The sequence below is a fragment of the Sminthopsis crassicaudata genome, chromosome 1 (genome assembly GCF_048593235.1).
Source record: "Sminthopsis crassicaudata isolate SCR6 chromosome 1, ASM4859323v1, whole genome shotgun sequence".
NCBI lineage: Eukaryota > Metazoa > Chordata > Mammalia > Dasyuromorphia > Dasyuridae > Sminthopsis > Sminthopsis crassicaudata.
The window spans coordinates 451228876-451250576 of record NC_133617.1 but is presented as its reverse complement, the minus strand read 5'-3'; the positions used below and the strand labels follow the sequence as shown (position 1 = coordinate 451250576).

Below are 21701 nucleotides of genomic sequence, written 5' to 3'. Positions count from 1 at the left end.
ATAAAGGCTCAGAATAGCTTAGTTATTCAGAGATACTCCTCAAACAGTATTGCTGTTACTATTCTCTTGGTTCTGTTCATTTTACTCATCATTACTTCTTGTAAGTCTTGTTTTTCTAACACCATTGAGCTCATCATTCTTTTACAACTTAGTATTCCATTAAAAACATATATTACAGCTTATTCAGCCATTTTCCCATTGATGGTCATCATTTCAATTTCCAGTTATTTGCCACCACAAAGAGAGCTGCTGTAAATATTTTTCTTTTTAAGAAAAATTTAGAATACTATATTACTAGCCTTAAAGATAGTCCCAAAATTTAGTCTAAACTCTACTAAATGCATATTAATATGCAACTTTACAGATTGCTTTCATTGGTATCATTTCAGTTATGTCTGACACTGTATGGGTTTTCTTGGGGAAAGATAAACTGCTCAGGATCACACAGCTGTTAAGCATCTGAGATCAAATTTGACCTGGAAGAAGGAAGGCATGAGTTTGAGGCTAACTATAAGATTTGGGAAAAATTGCTCTCCCAACCTCAGTTTTGCCATCTGTAAAATAGAAGTAATAGCTTTTATATCAAGCTACCAAATGAGATGGTAAAAGTGAATGCCTTGTAAATATTACAGTGATATATAGCAATTGTTATTATTATGGATTTTATATAGTGATAACCAGAGAGGCAGTGAAGTATGGTGTATAGAAAACCAACACTAGAGTCAGGAAGACCTCAGTTAAAGCTCTGCCTTTGAACACAACCTGGCTGTATTATTTTGAATCAGCCATTTAATTTCTCAGTGCCCAGGAAATTCTTTTGGACTATAAATTACAGAGTAGGTGACAATCTGCTTTGTAGAGGGAATTTTCTTATTGAAAGTTCTTTATGTTAATGAAGACATGGGTCTATAGGCTTCAATTTGTGAAGGTTAACACCACAATTTAATTATATGACTACATCACTTGAATATTTCTGGACTAATTTTGCAATTTTAAAAATGTAATTTTATTTACCAATTAACGCTCATCCCTTTTTGCTTTTATTTTTTGAGGCTTCTTGTCTAAATCTACTGTTGGGTCTTTAATATTACGTTATTTACATTCTTGAAATTTTATACCTAGTATCTTATATTTATGGAAGCAAAAGGGTATGGTAGAAATTTTAGTCCTGTTCATTTCCAAATGAGCAATGTGACTTTAGATACTTTTTTTAAACTAGTTTGGCATCTTTGGAAAATCCCTTCTGTAGTTTGAGAGTATTAATTAGACCCTTCTATAATATTTAATCTAATCAACTTGAATGATTAAGTATGAACTTCCACTGGCTGCAGTCAATTCCTTTCATCTTTGTGAATCTTTAGAGAAGTTATTAGGAGCTCCAGAAGATAGGATATGACTTATGGTGGGTGGCTTACCAGTAAAACTTAAAGGGAGTTGCAGGGAGCTTTCTAAATATAACATCTGATGTAAATGTACTCTAATAGTCTAAGAGGATATATGAAAGACAGTTCTCAAAGAAAGAGACCCAGGTTATCTGTAATGTACTTAAAAAGCATATAATTTAAAAAAAATATTTATAAAGAAGAGGATGATTAGAGTTGCTCTAATCAATTGGTTCCCCTAGTTCAACTGAAAAGGGGCAGGTAATAGGCAAGGATAAATTCTTAATGAAGTAGGATATTGGGTGAAAGGGGAAACAAAGGGCATTTTATGACTATTACCTCATTTTATCCTTATAACCACCTTTACAGGTAAGTATTTTTTTTATTCCCATTTTACGTTAAGGAAATTGAGGCAGATTGACTCAAAGAGTGATTTGCCCAGCAGGATCAGGACATGAGTTTCTGGGGCCACATTTGAACTTGGATCTTCTTCACTCCAGGCTAAGCACTCTACTCACTGCAGTACATAGATGTCTACACTATACATCTATGTACTGCAGTGAGTAGAGGTATCTAAAGTGCTTTCATCAAAATTGGTGGAGAGAGCAGTTAGTCAAGCAAACACCTTCTAAGGAATCTTTTGAAAATTGAGGGACAGCTTTTAGATTTGTGATCTCTCTGAGCTACAGAGAGGAACAGTATAGACAGCCAGGCTGAGACCTGCTCAGCAGAGATGTTATGACTAGTGGAATAGTATGGAGATTTTAAAAAAAAGAGAAAAGGTATCAGAGCTAGTGATATGAGTTGATTTGTGTTCACCTTAATTCATGCATATTTTTTTTGTCTTCTTGATGTTAAATGTATAGTAGTGGGAGAGAACCACGTTGATGAGGGGGAAAGAGAGAGTACTTTGTAACTGCTATCTTGTAGTATATACCAGGGTGATTCACTGGATAGTATGCTGGACATAGAGTGTGGAAGTGCTGAGTTCAAATCTACTCTCAGGCATTTAGACTCTTGTTAGGCTTGAAGCTTAAGCAAGTAATCTAACTCCTTCTACCTCAGTTTCTGCAACTGCAAAATGAAGGATAATAGTAGCATTTATCTCCCAGAGTTGTGAAGGTCAAATGTCACAGCTAGGAAGTTGTTGAATCGTTTTGGCTGTCTGATTCCTCATGACCTCATTTGGAGTTTTTCTTAGCAAAGATTCTAGAATGGTTTGCCATTTCTTTCTCTAGAGTTTATTTTACAGATGAGAAAACTGAGGGACACGGGGTTAAGTGACTTGCTCAGGATTGCACAGTGAGTCCATATTCCAAATCCAGTGTTGTATTCACTGTGCCACTTAGTTATGAAGAAGTCGGGAAGACCTGTGTTCAAATTTGAACTCAGACCTTTACTAGCTGTGTGAAAACTGGTCAAATTCACATAGTTTCTGTTTGTCTCAGTGATTTCATCTGTAAAATAGGGATGATAAGAAAAACACCCCACCCTTTTTGGGTTGTTGTGAGAATGAAATGAGATAATAATTGTAAGGTTCTTGTCACATAGTAAACATTATATTTAAGTGTTAGCTCTTATCATTATTAATATTTATAATGTGTTTAACGGAGTACTTGACACACAAGTCTTAAGTTGAGATCTAAACTGAGGTCCCTTTTGACTCTTCTGCTCTTTCCACCATACTTACAAGGCTTGTTATTTTGAAATATTCATTATGAGACCACATTTTTGATATAAACAATTCATGTCAAATTTAAATTTAAATTCTCACAATGATGTGAGAAGATCCCCTCAAAATTGAAGTGGAAACCTAGTACATTACAACTGCCTTTTATGTCACTAGTGTTGTTTCTTAAAATTATTCATAGAGATATAACCCATAGATATTATTGCTAACTAGCTTTTCAGGTTGGTTTTGTAAAATTTTAAAAAGGGGAAGAGATCATAGGACAATCACATGAATTTGGACGTAACTTGCTGTTAAAATTTAGCCCATAAGAAGTATCCTTAAATACAAAGTGCTACATATTTTTAGATGATAAGGAGAGATATCAACTATATTATCTCATTTGTAGTTAGCCAGCCTCCAACTCTTAGGCTGTAGATATATAACTATAATAGGTAAATCTTTTTTCTTCCTTATTCTTCTCATAATTCTAATCTCATTTGATGTTTGAAATTTGTGAAAAGCAATTTGAAAAGGTATAGATGATGAGTGCTTATTTGCATGGAACTCTCTCCTCTCTCCAAGTAATTCCAGTATTACTTGTCTTTTTTTTTTCTTTTTTTTACTATGCAACTTGTTAGAGAAGTGGAAAATTCCAGGAAATCTTGATTTTTAAAGTTGGTATCTCTGGAGTAACGGGTGTTCATTATTGTAATATCTGTATCATCTTAAATATTTAAATTGCAGGCTCAAATTAAAACCTTTGCTTAGTAGTTTTGACATTTCATAATCTTGATTTTTAGGCATTAAATATACCTGTTGAAATTACAATAGAAGCCTTTATTGTTTTTTTTTAAATAAAGGAAGAAAAAAAGGCTAATGGTATTCTATGTATGTATGTTCATGTGTACATACATGTGAGAAAACTTGAAAAATGTTCTCACTTAACCATTGGGAATTATAAGAGGTTAACTATATTATAACATTGTTAGTTATCATTCAGAAAATATTTCTTGAAGCAACTTAGTGTATTAGAAAGAACTGTATTTATAATTAGGAAACCTAGGTTCAAATCCCAGCTTTGCTCCTCAACTGACCATTTCAAACTATAAGTTTGTTTCATTATCTGTTAATTTTGAAAAACTACTCAATATTAAAATATTATATAAATGCTAGATTTTTTTTTCATTACTGCTATAAGCTACCTTGCCTGAGAGTGTGGGGAGACATTAGAAGAATTAAATATAATTTATACCCTTCAAAGAATTGTATAGTCTGACAAATCAGTCATTTGACATAAGGTAAGCCAATATTAAATCCTTTCTGCTTTACCTGATATATTTTCATAATAGGACTTCAACAAAGTTGCCTGAATATTCTTCGTATTACCATTTTCGATTTTGTTAGTAATATATACCCTGTTGGTTTATCTGCTTGTGCTCAAGGCATTTAACTAATTTTCTTTTTTCCTGAGCAATTTTACCAAGGTCTGAGCCTCAAAGCTGTCTTCGCAAATTGGGCAATCCACTTTTCACTGACCTCAGTCTCAGCCCCAGAGAAATTCTGGGGGGACAGAATTGGCTCCAGATGGATATCAGTCCTCTTTGTTTAGGAATGGTAAATTCATATACACTCTAATATCCTGCTCCAGTTCTTTCTATTTGCTACTTGAATACTATGGATACATTGGTGCCTGCACACAGGCAGCCCAGACTATAAGGTCGTCTTTTCAGCAGCAGTGGGATTTGGCAGCCTCCTGAGTGTCTGAGCAACCTTTTAAGGATCGCCTTCTTACCTCCATTTGTGAAGAGAAGGGCCTAAAAAAGGTGCCCTAAAAATTGTCTGCTTACTCAATCCTGGCCTGATATTACCATAGCAGGCAGGGACCCCATCCTGTGGGTCAAGACACATTATTATATCACAGTGCTGAAGTACTGCCATTCCAACCAGACCAAGGGTTCTGCCTTTTGATTTTCCATGGCACAGGAAGGGTTGGGAGGTAGAGTTATTTTTGAAAAGACTATAGGTCAAATTGTTCATTCCTTCCATGAGTTTATATAGTTTGAGAGGTTATGAGAATCTCAAGAATTTTTCTAGCTCCTCTCCTTATGTCAAGTGAACCAGAAGCTTATAGATTATTATTAATATTGTAGCACTATGATTGTCAATCAATACTTAACAACAGAATTCATGGCTACGTATCACCATGTGAAAAAAGATTGGGTAAAGGTTCTCCTTACAGAAAATTGTTTCTTTAAGGGGAAATCATGCCTGACAAATCTCTTAGAATTCTTTGGAAGTTTAAATAAGCATAGAGACAAGCATCTGAACATGTTAGACTTTATAAAAGGCCGTTAGCAGTTCTTCACATTAAAATTTATTTAAAAATTGTGTTGGAAATATTGCTTTAGGGATAAAGCACAGACTTAAACAGAGGGAAACAAAAGGTTGGCACTGTTCTAAATGAACCACAATTTATTTTGTAGAATCACAATCAGAGGTTTTGAATTTTTTTATTTTATTTTTTTAACATTTTATTTTTTTTATTAATTTTATAATTATAACATTTTTGACAGTACATATGCATAGGTAATTTTTTTACAACATTATCCTTTGTACTCCCTTCTGTTCTGAATTTTTCCCCTCCTTCCCTCCACACCCTCCCCTAGATGGCAGGTATTCCCATACATATTAAATATGTTATCCTGGGTACAATATATATGTGCAGAACTGAATTTTGTTGTTGTTGTTGGATTCGGAAGGTAAAAATAACCTGGTAAGAAAAGCAAAAAATGCAAACAGTTTACACTCATTTCCCAGTGTTCCTTCTCTGGGTGTAGCTGATTCTGTCCATCATTGATCAATTGGAATTGGATTAGCTGTTCTCTATGTTGAAGATATCCACTTCCATCAGAATACATCCTCATATAGTATATTGTAATTAATTGAAGTGTATAATGATCTCTTGGTTCTGCTCATTTCACTCAGCATCAGTTGATGTAAGTCTCTCCAAGCCTCTTTGTATTCATCTCGCTGGTCATTTCTTACAGAACAATAAAATTCCATAATATTCCTATACCATAATTTACCCAACCATTCTCCAATTGATGGGCATCCATCCAGTTTCTACCCACTACAAAAAGGGCTATCACAAACATTTTGGCACATACAGGTCCCTTCTCTTTTTAGTATTTCTTTGCAATATAAGCCCAGTAGTAGCACTGAGTAGTAGCACTGCTGGATCAAAGGGTATGCACAGTTTGATAACTTTTGGGGCATAATTCCAGATTGCTCTGCAGAATGGTTGGATTCTTTCACAACTCCACCAACAATTCATCAGTGTCCCAGTTTTCTCACATCCCACCCAATATTCATCGTTATTTGTGCCTGACATCTGAGCCAATCTGACAGGTGTGTAGTGGTATCTCAGAGTTGTCTTCATTTGCATTTATCTGATCAATAGTGATTTGGAACACTCATATGAGTGAAAATAGTTTCAATTTCATCATCTGAAAATTGTCTGTTCATGTCCTATGACCATTTATCAATTGGAGAATGGCTTGATTTCTTATAAACTAGCATCAATTCTCTGTATATTTTGGAGATGGGGCCTTTATCAGAAATTTTAACTGTAAAAATGTTTTCCCAATTTGTTACTTCCCTTCTAATCTTGCTTGCATTAGTTTTGTTTGTATAAAAGCTTTTTAATTGGATGTAATCAAAATTTTCTCTTTTGTGATCAGTAATGATCTCTAGTTCTCCTTTGGTCACAAATTCCTTTTTCCTCCACAAGACTGAGAGGTAAACTATCCTAAGTTCATCTAATTTATTTATGATCTCGTTCTTTATGCCTAAATCATGGACCCATTTTGATCTTATCTTAGTATGTGGTGTTAAGTGTGGGTCCATGCCTAGTTTCTGCCATACTAATTTCCAGTTTTCCCAGCAGTTTTTGTCAAATAATGAATTCTTATCCCCAAAGTTGGGATCTTTGGGTTTATCAAACACTAGATTGCTATTTTTATTCACTATCTTGTCCTGTGAACCTAACCTATTCCACTGATCAACTAGTCTATTTCTTAGCCAATACCAAATGCTTTTGGTGACTGCTGCTTTATAATTTAGTTCTAGATCAGGTACAGCTAGGCCACCTTTATTTGATTTTTTTTTTTTTATTAATTCCCTTGATATTCTTGACTTTTTGTTCTTCCATATGAATTGTGTTGTTATTTTCCCTAGGTCATTAAAATAGTTTCTTAGTAATCTGATTGGTATAGCATTATATTTTTGGTATATATATTTGGTATAGATTAATTTAGGGAGTAGTCAAATTTATTATATTCGCTCGGCCTGTCCGAGTGCACTTCATGTCTTTTTAATTATTTAAATATGACTTTATTTTTGTGGCAAGTGTTTTGTAATTTTGCTCATATAATTTCTGACTTTCCTTTGGTAGATGGATTCCCAAATATTTTATACTAGCAACAGTTATTTTGAATGGAATTTCTTTTTGTACCTCCTCCTGTTTGATTGTGTTTGTAATGTATAAAAATGCTGAGGATTTATGTGGATTTATTATGTATCCTGCAACTTTGTTAAAGTTATGAATTATTTCTAATAGCTTTTTAGCAGAGCAGAGTCTTTGGGGTTTTCTAAGTATGCCATCATATCATCTGCAAATAGTGATAGTTTGATTTCCTCATTACCTACTCTAATTCCTTTAATCTCTTTCTTGGCTCTTATTGCCTAGGCTAGCTAGTTTCTAGTTCAATATTGAATAGTAATGGTGGTAGCAACCTTGTTTCATTTCTGATCTTACTGGGAAAGGTTTCAGTTTATCGCCATTATAGATGATGTTTACTGATGGTTTTAAATATATGCTCCTGATTATTTTAAGGAACAGTCCATTTATTCCTATGCTCTCAAGTGTTTTTAGTAGGAATGGGTGTTAGATTTTATCAAATGCTTTTTCTGCATCTATTGAGATGATCATATGGTTTTTATTAATTTGGTTATTGATATATTCGAATATACTAATAGTTTTCCTAATATTAAACCAGCCCTGCATTCCTGGTATAAATCCCACTTGGTCATAGTGTATTATCCTGGGGATGATTTTCTGTAGTCTTTTTGCTAATATTTTATTTAAGATTTTAGCATCAATATTCATTAGGGAGATTGGTCTATAATTTTTGTTCTCTGTTTTTAGCCTACCTAGTTTAGGTATCAGTACCATGTCTCTGTCATTAAAGGAATTTGGTAGGACTCCTTCAATCCTTATTTTTTCAAATAGTTTATATAGCATTGGAGTTAATTGTTCTTTAAATATTTGGTAGAATTCACATGTAAATCCATCTGGTCCTGGGGATTTTTTCTTAGGGAGTTGGTTAATAGCTTGTTGCATTTCTTTTTCTGAAATGGGACTATTTAGAATATTTACTTCTTCCTCTGTTAATCAGGGCAAGCTATATTTTTGAAGATATTTTTCCATTTCATTTAAGTTATGGAATTTATTGGCATAAAGTTGGGCAAAGTAGCTCCTATTGTTCTAATTTCCTCTTCATTAGTGGAGAGTTTTCCATTTTCATTTTTAAGACTAACAATTTGCTTTTCCTCTTTCCTTTTTTAAATCAGATTTACTAAGGGTTTGTCTATTTTGTTGGTTTTTTCATAAAAAACAACTCTTAGTTTTATTAATTAATTCAACAGTTTCTTTTTACTTTTAATTTTATTAATCTCTCCTTTTATTTTTAGAATTTCAAGTTTCGTGTTTGTCTGGGGATTTTTAATTTGTTCCTTTTCTAGAATTTTTAGTTGTAAGCCCAATTCATTGATCTTCTCTTTCTCTATTATGCAAGTAGCCTGTAGAGATATAAAATTTCCCCTTATTACTGCTTTGGCTGTATCCCACACATTTTGGTATGATGTCTCATTATTTTCATTTTCTTGGGTTAAGTTATTAATTATGTTTATGATTTCCTGTTTTACCCAATCATTCTTTAGTATAAGATTATTTAGTTTCCAATTGTTTTTTGGTCTATTTTCCCCTGGCTTTTTATTGAATGTAATTTTCATTGCATTATGGTCTGAAAAGAATGCATTCACTATTTCTGCCTTACTGCATTTGATTTTGAGGATTTTATGTCGTACTACATGATCAGTTTTTGTATAGGTTCCATGAACTGCTGAGAAGAAAGTGTACTCCTTTCTGCCTCCATTTAGCTTTCTCCAAAGATCTATCATATCAAACTCTTTTAGTATTCTATTTACCTCTTTGACTTCTTTCTTATTTAGTCGTTTGATTTATCTAATTCTGAGAGTGCAAGGTTGAGCTCTCCCACTATTATAGTTATGCTGTCTATTTCTTCTTGCAGCTCTCTTGATTTATATTTTAAGAATTTAGATGCTGCACCACTTGGTGTGTATATGTTTAATATTGATATTGCTTCATTATCTATGCTACCCTTTTGCAAGATATAATGCCCTTCCTTATCTCTTTTAATTAGATCAATTTTTGTTAATGGTTATCCCTGCTTTTTTGGCTTCACCTGAAGCATAGTAGATTTTGCTCCAACCGTTTACCTTTATTCTGTTTGTATCACCCTGTTTCAGGTGTATTTCCTGCAAACAACATATTGTAGGATTCTGGCTTTTAATCCAGTTTGCTAACTGCTTCCTCTTTATGGTTAAAATGATTAATTCTATATTGCTTGCCATCCTGTTAACCCCTGTTTATGCTTTTCTCCTTTCCTTCCCTCTTACCCCCCTCCCTAGTATTAAACTTGTGAGCACCACTTGCTTTTCACAGCCCTCCCTTTTTAGTATCCCTCCCCTACCTTAAAGCTCCTCCTCCTGTTTTACCCCTTTTCCTCACAATTTCTGTATTCCCTTCCCCTTAGCTTACTCCTTTTCTCCCACTTTTCAGTGAAGTGGAAGGAGTGTCACCATAAATAAATTATGTCTATTGATACACACTATATTCATCACCCTCCTTTCTTTCTCTCAGATATAATAGGTTACCTTTGCCTCTTCATGAGATGTAGTACCACCACTTTACACTTTTTTATGATATAATTTCCTTTCCACCTCTAGTTTCTAAGACAAATTTATATATCTTTATGGCAGAAATATGGTTCTCAAATTTCTTTTTACCTTTTTAGAAATCTCTTGAGTTGTGTATTTGAAGATCAAACTTTTTGTGTAGATCTGGTTTTTTCATCAAGAATAGATGGAATTCATTTATTTCGTTAAATGTCCACCTTCTTCCCTGGAAAAAGATGCTCATTTTTGCTGGGTAAGTCATTCTTGGCTATATGCCAAGTTCCTTAGCCTTTATGGAATATCATATTCCAGGCCCTTCACTCCTTTAATGTGGACACTGATAGATCCTGGGTTATCCTTATTGTAGTTCCTCCATATCTGAATTGATTTTTTCTAGCAGCTTCCAATATTTTTTCCTTTGTCTGATGGTTCTTGAACTTGGCCACTATATTTCTTGATGTTTTGATTTTAGGGTCCCTTTCAGTAGGTGATCGATGAATTTTTTTCAGTGTCTATTTTACCCTTTGTTTCTAAAACATCTGGCAGTTTTCTTCGATAATTTCCTAGAAAATAGTGTCCAGGCTCTTTTTTTCCTCACATTTTTCAGAGAGTTCAGTTATTCTCAAATTGTCTCTCCTGGATCTGTTTTTAAGGTCTTTTGTCTTCCCAATAATGTACTTTTCCATTGTTTTGTTTTTCTAGTTTTGCTTGACTACTTCTTGGTTTCTCCTCAAGTCAATCAATTCTACTTGTTTGATTCTGATTTTTCAATGATGTATTTTCTTCACTTCCTTTTTCTTTATATCTTTTTGTAATTGTCCAATTGAGTTTTTAAGTGAGTTTTTTTCTTCTATGGAATTTTTCTTCCATTTCATCAATTTTATTTTGGAGAGCTGTTTTCTTTTTCCAACTCACTAATTTTATTTCTCAATGATTTGATTTCTGTATCTACTCCGTCTTTAGATGCGTGTGATGACTTCTCCAGACTCTTTTGCCAAGCTTCCTTTTCCTTTTCCCATTTCTCTTCTAGCTCTCTTGTAAGAGCCTTTTTGATTTCCTCTTTGAGATTCTTGTGCATTGAGGAGCAGATCATATCCCCCTTAGGGGATTCCTCTGGAGACAGTCTGCTTTTATTCTCCTCAGGGTTTGAAGTCTGCTCTCTATCCATACAGAAACTGTCAATGGTTAAAGCCCTTTTAAATGTTTTGTTCATGGAGGTGGAGAAGATATACGCGAATTTGTAAGCTCCCTTCTTCCCTCATTACCAATTAGTTAAATCAGCCTCAAAAATAACGCTGGACTGATAAAAACAACAAGGATTAGATGCACAACATACCAACTGAAGAGAATCTGGAGTCTCTACAGAAAAGGTCAGTTCCAAGAGGAGAAAGAAAAAAGGCCAGCACAAACGGTTAGGTGCTAGCACACTGTGCCGATCGGGCTGGGGAGAACTCTGGGATCAGAGAAGCCACTGAGATAGAGGAATCTGACACAGGCTCGTAGTTCTTCTCTGTGTATAAAACAGCAATTCAGAAGTGAAATCAAGCCACTTTAAAATATAAAGCTAGAACCTAGAACCACCCCAATAGGGAAATGACCTAACAGATCTCAGTAGGGCTGTGAAGCTATCTTCTGCAGTCTGGGGCTTTACCTTGGGGTAGTTAAGAGCCTGAACAGCAGGGATAGAGCCCAAGGCAACATTCAATCCACATAGGGCCAGGCTTGGCCTGAGGCTGGGGAACTCTGGCAGCTGAGGAATTCCCAGAGTAGTGGAACCTTTGAAGTAGGAACCATGGTTTCCTGGCAGACACTTCCACTTTGAGCGCAGGGGCTTTTCATGTCAGCTGATGATATCCACACCCCACGGGACACATTGGCTGGGCTTTGCTTCGCTTTTACTTTCAGTCTTAAACCTCAGGGACCCCTCAGCGGGGTCCTTCACTGGACAACGCTCACAGCACAGCCCTATTACCTCTGAGGCATTTTTGGGGAGGGGGGAAGGGAACTCTCTCCCAGACCTCTCTCTTAGCTCAGGCACAGGAGCCGCTGCATCCATCTGGTCTTCACAGGAGATGCAGGGAAACAAAATTTGTGAATTAGAAAAGGTGAAAAAATCACAGGAAAGTAGGATTTCTGAATGGGAAAAAGGAAAATAACTCTAAAAAAAAATTAGAGAAATGGAAAAAATTCAATAGAGCAAAATAATTCATTTAAAAACTCAATTCGGCATATACAAAAAGAACTAAAAAATGTGAAGAAAATAACTCAGTAAAATTCAGGATGGAACAAATAGAAATGAATGATTCATTGAGAACCCAAGAATCAGTCAAACAAAACAAAACAAAACAAAAAAAAACAAACAAAAAAAAAAAAGCTGGAGAATAACGTCAAATACTTACTGGGAAAATCTATAGACCTGGAAAATAGATCTAGGAGAGGTAATCTGAGGATCATTGTACTTCCCGAAAACTATGATCAAAAAAAGAGCCTAGATTCTATTTTACAGGAAATCATCAAAGAGAACTTTCCAAAGATAATAGAAACAGAAAGGAAAATAGGCGTTGAAAGAATTCATTGATCACCTTCTGAAAAAGACCCTAAAAAGATAACTCCATGGAACATTGTGGCTAAGCTGCAGAACTACTAAACACAGGAAAAATTTTGTAAGCAGATAGAAAAAAGGAATTCAAATATCAAAGGGCCACAATAAGGGTCACTCAAGTTCTGGCTGCCTTCACATTAAAAGATCGAAGGGCCTGGAACCTGATATTCCAAAAGGCAAAAGATCAAGGATTGCAACCAGGAATAAACTACCCAGATAAGTTTGGCATTTTCTTCCATGGAAGAAGATGGTCATTTAATGAAACAGAGGGATTGCATTTGTTTCTAAGAAAAAAAAAACAGACTTAAACAAAAAAATTTGATCTACATCCATAAGACTGAAGAGAAACAGAAAAAGGTAAAAAGAACTGTTGAGACTGTATCTCTGTTGTGGATATATAGACAGTCCGTATGGATAATTTGATTTTACTGTTATAAAAAAAAAGGGGGGGAGTAATAAAGGGAAGGGGGAAGTATCAGAAAAAGGGGAAGAAGTGATAAAAAGAGGGAAACTACATCCCAGTAGGAGGCATAGAAAAATGTACCACATCTGAGGGAATTAAAGAGGGGGAGAATCATTGTGTGAATCTTACTCTCATCAGAATATGCTCACAGAGTAAATAATTGACATATTTATTTTTCAGAGAATTCTTTCTCACCTCATTTAAAAGGGGGGAGAGGAAAAGGGAAAAGGAAAAAGGGAATAAGGGAAGGGATGTGGAAGGAGGGGGGAGGGATACTAAAAAGGGAGGGATGTGCATCACAAGTTGGGTCTATAAATTAAATATTGGGGAAGGGGTTCAGGGGAGTCAAGGGAAAAAAAGCATAATCTGGGGATAATATGATGGTAGGAAATACAGAATTAGTAATTTTAACTGTTAATGTGAATGGGATGAACTCTCCCATCAAATGGAGACGTATAGCAGACTGGATAAAAAGTCAGAACCCTACAATATGTTGTTTACAGGAAACACACTTAAAGCAGGGAGATATATACAGAGTCAAGGTAAAAGGTTGGAGCAGAATCTATTATGCTTCAGGTAAAGCCAAAAAAGCAGGGGTTGCCATCCTTATCTCAGATCAAGCAAAAGGAGAAATTGATCTAATTAAAAGAGATAAGGAAGGAAGCTATATCCTGCTAAAAGGTATCATAAACAATGCAGCCATATCTATACTAAATATATATGCACCTAGTGGTATAGCATCTAACTTTCTAAAGGAAAAGTTAAGAGAGTTGCAAGAAAAAATAGACAGTAAAACTATAATAGTGGGAGATCTCAACCTTGCACTCTCATATTTAGACAAATCAAACCACAAAACAAATAAGAAAGAAATTAAAAAAGTAAATAGGACATTAGAAAAACTAGGTATGATAGACCTTTGGAGAAAATTGCATGGTGATAAAAAGGAAGATACTTTTTTCTCAATGGTTCATGGAACCTATACAAAAATTGACCATATATTAGGACATAAGATCTCAAAATTAAATGCAGGAAGGCAGAAATAATAAATGCCTTCTTCTCAGATCACAATGCAATAAAAACTACTTTCAATAAGAAGTTAGGTGTAAATAGACCAAAAAGTAATTGGAAACTGAATAATCTCATCTTAAAGAACGACTTGGTGAAACAGCAAATTATAGAAACAATAAATTCACCCAAGATAATGACAATGATGAGACATCATGCCAAAATCTGTGGGATGCAGCTAAAGTGGTAATAAGGGGAAATTTTATATCTTTAGAGGCTTATTTGAAGAAAATAGAGAAAGAGAAGGTTAACGAATTGGGCTTGCAACTTAAAAGGCTAGAAAAAGACCAAATTAAAAAACCCCAACCAAAAATCAAACTTGAAATACAAAAATATAAAAGCAGAAATCAATAATATTGAAAGTAAAAAAAACTATTGAATTAATAAATAAAACCAAGAGTTGGTTTTATGAAAAAGCCTATAAAATAGATAAACCTTTGGTAAATCTGATCAGAAAAAGGAAAGAGGAAAATCAAATTGTTAGTCTTACAAATGAAAGGGGGATCTTTCCACCAATGAAGAGGAAATTAGAGAAATAATGAGTTACTTTGCCCAACTTTATGTCAATAAATTTGATAACTTAAGTGAAATGGATGACTTCTCCAAAAATATAGGCTTCCTAGATTAACGGAGGAGGAGATAAATTACTTAAATAGTCTCATTTCAGAAAAAGAAAAAGAACAAGCTATTAATCAACTCTCCAGGAAAAAATCCCCAGAACCAGATAGATTTACATGTGAATTCTACAAACATTTAAAGAACAACTAACCCCAATGTTAAATAAAGTATTTGAAAAAATAGGGGATGAAGGTGTCCTACCAAACTCCTTTTATGACACAGACATGGTACTGATACTCAAACCAGGTAGATTGAAAACTGAGAAAGAAAACTATAGACCAATTTTCTTAATGAATATTGATGCTAAAATCTTAAATAAGATATTAGCAAAAAGACTTCAGAAAATCATCCCCAGTTTAATAGACTATGATCAAGTAGGATTTATACCAGGAATGTAGGGCTGGTTTAATATTAGGAAGCTATTAGTGTAATTGACCATATTAATAATCAAATTAACAAAAACCATATGATCATCTTCAATAGATGCAGAAAAAAGGATTTGATAAAATCCAACATCCATTCCTACTAAAAATGCTTGAGAGTAGAGGAATAAATGGACTATTTTTTAGAATAATCAGGAGCATATATTTATGACCGTCAGTAAGCATAATATGCAATGGAGATAAACTGGAACCTTTCCCAGTAAGATCAGGAGTGAAACAAGTTTGCCCACTATCACCATTACTATTCAATATTGTATTAGAAATGTTAGCCTCGGCAATAAGAGTTGAGAAAGAGATTAAAGGAAGAAGAGTAGTTAATGAGGAAATCAAACTGTCACTCTCTGCTGATGATATGATGGTATACTTAGAAAACCCCAGAGATTCTAATAAAAAGTTATTAGAAATAATTCAATCCACATAAATCTTCATCATTTTTATGCATCACTAACAAAATGGAACAGCAAGAGATACAAAGAGAAATTCCATTCCAAACAAATGTTGAGAGTATAAAATATTTGGGAATCCATCTACCAAAGAAAAGTCAGGAATTATATGAACAAAATTACGAAACACTTGCAACAAAAATAGTACGATTTAAATAATTGAAACACATCCAGTGCTCGTGGATAGGCCAAGCGAATATAATAAAGATGACAATACTCCTCAAACTAATCTATTTATTTAGTGCTACACCCATCAGACTCCAAAGAAACTATTTTAGTGACCTGGAAAAAATAACAACAAAGTTCATATGGAAGAATAAAAGGTCAAGAATTTCAAGGGAATTAATGAAAAAAAAGTCAGACGAAGGTGGTCTACGTATACCTGATTTAAAACTATATTATGTAGCACAATCACCAAAACTATTTGGTATTGGCTAAGAATTAAATCGGTCGATCAGTGGAACAGATTAGGTACAAAGGACAAAAAAGGGTACAAGTATAGTAATCTAGTATCTGATAAACCCAAAGATACCAACATTAGGGATAAAAATGCATTATTTGAAAAAAACTGTTGGGAAAACTGGAAATTAGTATGGCAGAAATTGGATATGGATCCACACTTTACACCATATATCAAGAAAAGATCAAAATGGGTCCATGATTTAGGCATAAAGAATGAGATCACAAATAGATTAGAGGAACAGAGGATAGTCTACCTCTCAGACCTGTCGAGGAGGAAGGAATTTATGACTAGAGAAGAACTAGAGATCATTATCGATAACAAAATAGAAGATTTTGATTACATCAAACTTAAAAGTTTCTGTACAAACAATACTAATGCAAACAAGATTAGAAGGGAAGTAACAATTTGGGAAAATATTTTTATCGTTAAAGGTCTCATTTCCAAAATATATAGAGAATTGATCCTAATTTATAAGAAATCAAACCATTCTCCAATTGATAAATGGTCAAAGGATATGAACAGACAATTCCCAGAAGATGAAAGAGTGTTCCAAATCACTGCTGATCAGAGAAATGCAAATTAAGATAAATCTGAGATATCATTACACACCTCTCAGATTGACTAAGATGACAGGAACAAATAATGATGAATGTTTGAGGGGATGTGGGAATACTGGGACACATACATTTTTGGTGGAGTTATGAAAGAATCTGGCCATTCTGGAGAGCAATCTGGAACTATGCCCCAAAAGTTATCAAACTGTGCATACTCTTTGATCCAGCAGTACTACTACTGGCCTTATATCCCAAAGAAATACAAGAGGGGAAAGGGACTTATGTGTGCCAAAATGTTTGTAGCAGCTGTTTTTGTAGTGGCTAGAAACTGGAAGATGAATGGATGTCCATCAATTGGAGAATGGTTGGGTAAATTATGGTATATGAAGCCTATGGAATATTATTGCTCTGTAAGAAATGAGCAGCAGGAAGAATTCAGAAAGCCTTGGAGAGACTTGCATGAACTGATGCTGAGAGAAATGAGCAGAACCAAAGATCACTATACACTTCAACAACAATAGTGTATGAAGATGTATTCTGATGGAAGTGGATATCTTCAACATAAAGAAGATCCAACTCAATTCCAGCTGATCAATGATGGACACAAACAACTACACCGGAGAAGGAACACTGGAAATTGAATTTAAAATATTAGCACTACTGTCTATCTACCCAGGTTACTTATACCTTGGGAATCCAATACTTGATGTGCAATAAGAAAATTGGATTTACACACATATATTGTATCTAGGTTATACTGTAACACATGTAAAATGTATGAGATTGCCTGTCATCTAGGGGAAGGAGTTAGAGGGAGGGAGGGGAAAATCTGGAAAAATCAATACAAGGGATAATGTTATAAAAAATTACTCAAAATACATACTTTCAAAAATGTATAATTATAAAAATTAATAAAAAGAATAAAAATAAATAAATATATTTTTTGTTTATTTTGTCACAGTGGAATCATAGAAAACAAATTGATAAGAGAAACAATTGGTCTGTTTCTGGGGGTGGTGGGATGGGGCGGGATGGTGGTACCGGGCTTACTCTACAGACTGCAGGAGACAACAGGGAGGCACCAGCAGGACAGAGATGGCTGTGCTGTGTCTGTGTTCTGAGGCTCTGAGAACTTGCTGAGTCACTCCTGGTGGGGTGGAGGTAGCCAGGTGTGCAAGACACTAGCTTTCAGGGGTTTTATTCTTTACCTCCTGTGTTTACACCTTCTCTGCTGATCCTGGCTTGCTGCTGTAACAGAATAGCCACACTGGGGTAAAGGTCATTCTGCAGAAATGGCAGAGATCACACCCTTCCCCCCTCTCTGGTCTGAGCCACAGACTGTTTGTGGCAAATTTTAAGGATGTCTTTTGTTGGTAGTTATTTGTGAGGTTTTTTCCCGTGAAACATTAATTCCGAGGATTGTCATGAAGTAAATTCTGAGAGAAAATGCTGAGCTCAAGCAGCTGTGTGCCTTCTTGCCGCCATCTTGGCTGGAAGTCGGTTTTGAACTTTTTTAGGGAGATTCTGAAAGTCACCTGGCAGGATAAGATATCAGAAATGAGGTCCTTTCTTGAGCTAAACTGCCAAGCATTCAATCTCCACTGCAGAGAGTACAATGCTGTGGGCTGGCCACATTGTTCAAATGCTAAAAAGACTATTATTTTTTGAGTACTCACACTGGGTAAGCATTTACAAGGTGGTCAGAAAAACCAAAACAAGTATACCCTCAGGGTCTCCCAAGAACTTTAGAATTGATTGTATAAAATGGGAGATATAGCGTAGGACTGCCCAGGATAGTGTATCATCAGAGAAAGTTGGTGCTCTATGAGGAAAGCAGAATTGAATTAACTCTGAAGAAATGTGAGATGGACAAAGTTAGAGAATCCACTCCAAATATTGATAGGTCCTATTTGTGTCTGATCTGCAACAAAATATTCTGAACTTGTAATAGTCTGATTAGCCAAAGTCAAATATGGTGTAACTTGACTCTAACATAGTGATGACATTTTAGGCCTCTTTGACAATGAAGGATAATAACTAACCCCCGTCAAAGATTGATATACACATATGTAATGATACAGAAGAGCTGTATGCTGTATTTGTGCAGAATTTACTGATTACAATTTAATACTCAGAATAATTTCATTTGATTCACTGGTGTAAGAGGGGTAGGATTTTTATTATTGTTGTTCTGAAAAGGTATGTTTACTGTAAATGCAGATTAAATATAAGAATTTTTGATTTACTAATGATTTATGACCAGAAAAGCTTGAAAAAGGTATTTGACTACAAATGAAAAGAGTTATGTGGATAATTATGAAACTTAACACTCAATGAAATGAAAGTTAATGAACTAATATATAATGAATATAATTTATTCTCACAAGGGAAACTAGGAATATTTGGGGATAACTTTGGAGGTTGAATTTCTGACGGGCTAATCTATATGTATTATTGGACTATTTATGCTTCTGTGTGCTCTCCCCTCCTCTCCTACCTCCATCCTCTTTGTCATAGCGTTTCTGACTTGCCTAAATCTTTTTATTATCAATCAGAATTCAGATTAACACTAGATTAAACATGACTTTAGGTACTCACAGCTACAATACTCTTTTAATATCTTCACCCTTTAATAAGAGGATGGTGAGAATGGCATACCTATCTACTTTGATTTTCCTTGTCTTTTCAAGGTTTCCTATGCTCGCCCAAGTTCAGCTTCAATCAGGGATGCAAATTTATATGTCAGTGGACTTCCGAAAACAATGACCCAGAAGGAATTGGAGCAACTCTTTTCCCAATATGGAAGAATTATTACTTCCCGTATTCTAGTTGATCAAGTCACTGGTAAGTAATTAGGCAAGTAGCTACTCTGTACAGTTTCTTTCATTCTCTTGGCCTGGCAGCTTATGAAATATTCTGCCTTCCAGTACAGTGATCTTGCCTCCAGAACATATCAAAGGTATATGTGGGTCAGAAAATGCAATTTTCTGCTGGAATTGTTCATAAATACGAATAGACAAAAATAGATTGTGATGTGTATGTAGTGAGCTAGCTTGAGTCCTTTCTATCCTGAAGGTGGAGTTTTTGAAGCTTGTTTCATGACTTGTAATAAATTTACCTTTGCTATAATGTTCCTTTCTAAGATTCAGTGTGAAAATAGCTCCTTATAAAATACTAATAAACAATCTTTTTTCTATTCTTTTAAAAAAGAAGCAACATTTAATTCAGAGATAGTCAATTGGTTCTCTGAGGGTAGGATTCCACTAGACCCAAATTGATTATTGTTGGGATTTTTCTTCCAGTTGCATGCTGCATAGAGTGAGCTTATGTTATATCCAAGGTTGTAGTGCTCAATAATTAAAAGTAGAATTTAGTCTGCTTTAATGTCACTTTTAACAAAATGGGAATTGGCAAAGTCACAGAGGATGTATTTTTCAGTAATGAGGTAGAATTTAAGGGAGAAGTTTTTGACATGAATTATTTTTTGAACTAGAAAAAATTATTTCGATCATCTTAAATTCACTTCCCTGTTTTCCTTGTATGTAAAATAAAGGTATTTGATTAGATTACTCAAATTTCCTTACATTTAAAATTTGAGATAAACAGACTTTGTATAAAATATTAGCATAGGTGCTTTTTGTCCACATTAATATCAATCTGCCGAATAGGAATCTTATCAATAGCCTTCCAAATAACTACGTTTGTAGTACATAGTAATTTGTTTGTTCTCTTTTACTCTAAGTAAAAGAACAGTAGATGACTTAGGTGGGAAAAGCCTTTGCAAAATAGGGTTTTCACTTTACTGGGGAAGATAAAAATTGTCTTGCATGTGAAACCAAGGCCTGATTTTTCTTTTTCTAGTTTCTTTAACTTCTATCATAATTCTCTCTGTTCCTGTTAATATCTCACTTATGGTTATGGTGAGAAATAGTCTATTGTTAATGAGGTTAAATAGTAAATATAATCCTTCAAATCTTTACACAGAGTTTTAGAAAAAGAGTTAATGTATTGTTATTTTGTACATTTCATTTGGTTCTAATAATTTATCCTTGGTGAAGGAATGAGTTAGCTATGATCTTAATATGGAAAGAATTTCCTAATTGAAGTCCTAAGATGATTTACAATGTTTATATAGAAAAAAATAGCAAATTCTGTCAACTAACTGTGAGGTCTTATGAATAGTACTCTAGTTCTAGTATATACTTATTCTGCAACTAATGATTTACTTCAGCACTTCAAATGATCAAGGATATCTTGGATATGAGTATTCCTCTCATTTGACATAAACCATAACTCCTCCATGTTTGTAAACTTTTTGACAAATAGTGGTCTTCCCCCCCTAAATGAAGCAGCTGATGCTACTTTGGATGACAGAAACCAGTCTTTTGCTGGGTCCAGCTTTATTTAGGACATGCCTAAAATTTATTTTCTACTGGCATATTTGAGACCTCAGTGTCACTGAGGAATTTTATTTGCTTATTGATCAAAAAAGTTTTAGGGATATTAGTTTTGTTTATAAAGGAGAACCACTTGCTGTTTTTTCTTACCAATTAAATTCTTAGAATGTTAGTTTCCAGTTTAGTTTGCTATCTCCTTCTTCCTCCCTACCCCATGTATATACGCACACACATATATGCACACATACAGAATAATTTAACTTTATTACCACAGAGAGGTTGTAAGAGGTTCATACCAGCTGGATAGTAAATTTAAAGTAGTATCCATGTCTGAATTAATTATGAAAAAATAATTTCTCTTTCTTTGTAAAGGAATTAAATGAAGTAATTGATAAGTTAGATAATTGGTAGAGTAATTCCATAGTAGTCTTATATCTTCCCCTCACCCTTCCCTTTCTCCTCTCTCTTCCTATACTTTTTCTTCTTTATCCCCCTTTCCCCCTCCCCCTCTCTCTTTTCCCTCTTCTCTTCCTTCTACCCTCCCCTCTCCTCTTTGTTTTC

General features: G+C 34.5%; 1 protein-coding gene across 24 annotated transcripts in view; it reads left to right on the top strand.

Annotated features, from left to right (window-relative positions):
• Nucleotides 1-21701, top strand: part of ELAVL2 (ELAV like RNA binding protein 2) — a 211329-nt gene that overhangs the window by 167817 nt on the left and 21811 nt on the right. For all 24 annotated transcript variants that reach the window (XM_074280765.1, XM_074280762.1, XM_074280751.1 and 21 more), the window contains one exon: nt 19434-19587. In XM_074280765.1, the coding sequence (XP_074136866.1) occupies nt 19434-19587 (154 nt within the window). The remainder of the gene's footprint in view (nt 1-19433; nt 19588-21701) is intronic.